General features: G+C 54.5%; 1 protein-coding gene across 1 annotated transcript in view; it reads right to left on the reverse strand.

Moving 5' to 3' along the window:
• tenm3 (teneurin transmembrane protein 3) overlaps positions 1 to 2,500 on the reverse strand; it is a 222,978-nt gene that overhangs the window by 48,351 nt on the left and 172,127 nt on the right. The window contains 1 exon segment of the mRNA XM_042087438.1: positions 2,116 to 2,377. Within this exon segment, the coding sequence (XP_041943372.1) occupies positions 2,116 to 2,377 (262 nt within the window).

Here is a 2,500-nt window from a genome sequence, read left to right on the forward strand (position 1 = left end):
ATGCAGAGCAGAGGACAGCCTCCCAGCCACACAAGCAGACCAGCCAGACTCGCAGACACACAACTACATACATTTACTAGCACACACACTCACTCACACACACACACACACACACACACACGCAATCACCCCAAAAGCCTCCGCTACACACAAAACAAGCTGGCAGAGGGGCCTGCCTGCTAAAGGGGAGCCAAAGTGTTAGCTGTCTGTAGACCCTTAGCCATGTGGCTATTTAGGGGGGGAGGCTGAGACACAATGCAGAGGATGGCCCACGTGTTTGGCCCCAGCGTTCCCATGATGGAGGATGCTGCTGCCGGCCGCTGCTGTCCCGTGCTAGCTGAGTGGCCGTGATGGCGGCGAGATGGCTGGCTTTGATGTGTGTGCTCGTGGGCTCACGGTGGCTCTGGGAGAGAGGCGAGAGGGGATTGTATGCGGCGGCACATCTGGAGAGAAGGTTCATGCCGGCGGCGGGAGGCGGGGGGGTCAGACGGAGAACATCATCCCAGGCGTCACCTCCATCAAGTACTCTCCAACCCCCCCCCCCCCCCCCCCCCCCCACACCCCACCGTGAAGAAGGAATCATTTCCTGCTAAGCGCAGACACTATGGATGGGATAGCCATGAATCAAAGTGACGCGCTGCAGTTTTTCCCCCCTTTTGGTCTTTATTGCACACACACACACACACACACACACACACACACTCATACACCAATACACACACACACACACCCTAACACAGCCACACACACCAGATCAAATTCAGAGTGCTGAATGGGACTGGGCAGCTCTTGAAGAGCGTTCCATGATAGAAGCATCTGCGTCGCGGCAGGGGTGCGAGCCAAAGCCTCCGTCTGCTAACGCACGAGCTGAGGGCCCACAACGAGGGCGAGACGAGGGGGAAGAGGAGGAGGAGGAGGAGGAGGAGGAAGACCAAGAATGAACGAGAAATCACACACTTTTGTTTTCCTTTCCTCACAAAGCTGGGCTTTCATGCGCGCTGAGAACAGCCCGGGAGATGGTAATGCGTTGTGAGCGCGTGCTGCGGAGGGCGGCCACGGACTGGCCCTGGATCAGCTGGCCCATCTGGAGAGACCGGGGGGAGGCTTCATTTAAACAGCATGCAGGGATGACCCTATGGTAGCCCTTATTCACAGTGTAGGCTACAGCTGCTAATATGCTGCAAAAATATGCAGCGGTGTCGCGGTCTCTCGTTCTCTCTCTCTCTCTCTGCTAAAATGGAACTATTGTTCTCATGGAGGTAAGGACGCAGAACAGAGGTTAGTGGTAGTTTTGGAAGAATCCAGCAGCCAAAATCAGTGAGCTAGGTGACTGAATTTATTTCATGGCATGTTGTAATGGAAAGTCCACCTTCAACAGTCGGACGAACGCAGCTAATCCCGAGAGCTGACTTGATCCCTTAAGAACGCTGCACCGTGTGCATGAATGCAATGCTGTATCTCCGCCTAATGCAGTGCACGCAGGCCTGACACACATGCCAGAGCAGGACGCTCCTTTCAGCCTGTGTTTGCGGCAGGAGCCTGGAGAGGAAAGCCAGTGGCCAGCTCTCCACACGCAGGCCCCTCAGTGCCCGCCGCCCAGCCTGCGTCTGCTCCGTTGCGCTACGCTGCGCCGTCAGGACTGCTCTCCGTCTAAGGTGGATGTCCAAGCTCACGGCTGCACGCGCTAGCTCTCTATGACACATGGGTCTGGAAGCAGTTTGGGATGTAAAGGAAGGAGGAGAGCAAGCTGTTCAGCAGACAAACGTTTTGGTGTGTGTGTGTGTGTGCGTGTGTGTGCGTGTGTGTGTGTGCGCGTGTGCATGTGCGTGTGCGTGTGTGTGTATGTTTGACATTCTCATGCACATGTACGTGCACATATTTTTTACAAATCATTTTACTGTAAAAAAGTGCAAATAATACAGCATGTGGATGTGAGGATGAGCTGGTGTTCCTGTGTCTGTGCATGTACATCTCTGTGTGTGTGTATGTATCTGTGCGTGTGTGTGTGTGTGTCTATGCGTGTCTTTGCGTGTACATCTCTATGTGTGTCTGTGTATGTATCTGAGTGTGTGTGTGTGTGTGTGTGTGTGTGTGTATGTGTGCTGCTTGGCTAACCTGCGTCTCAGGAATAATAGGCCCATCTTGAGGCGAGGCCCTGTAAAAGGTGGACAGGGGTGTGGCCACGATGAGGGGGCTGGGGCGGACGAAGCCGCTGAGGTCACAGCTGGGGATGTCGTTCTCCTCCTTCTTCATGACCAGCGTGTCCATCACGTAGAACACATTCCATGGGATCCACACCGTACGGTACTGCGTCAGGAACGGCGCCCGCTCGAAGCTAAGAGTCAATGATGCTCCGCCATTGGCCAGAATGTCAAACCTAAAACACACACAGACACATTCACTGGATGTAGTTTTCGCCTGGTGAGCTGCGATGCTGGCTGAGAGCTTGTGTAGGTGAGGAGGAACAAACACACTGTCCACTATTTCTGGGGACTGGCTT

This window comes from Alosa sapidissima, chromosome 1 (assembly GCF_018492685.1).
Source record: "Alosa sapidissima isolate fAloSap1 chromosome 1, fAloSap1.pri, whole genome shotgun sequence".
Lineage (NCBI taxonomy): Eukaryota > Metazoa > Chordata > Actinopteri > Clupeiformes > Clupeidae > Alosa > Alosa sapidissima.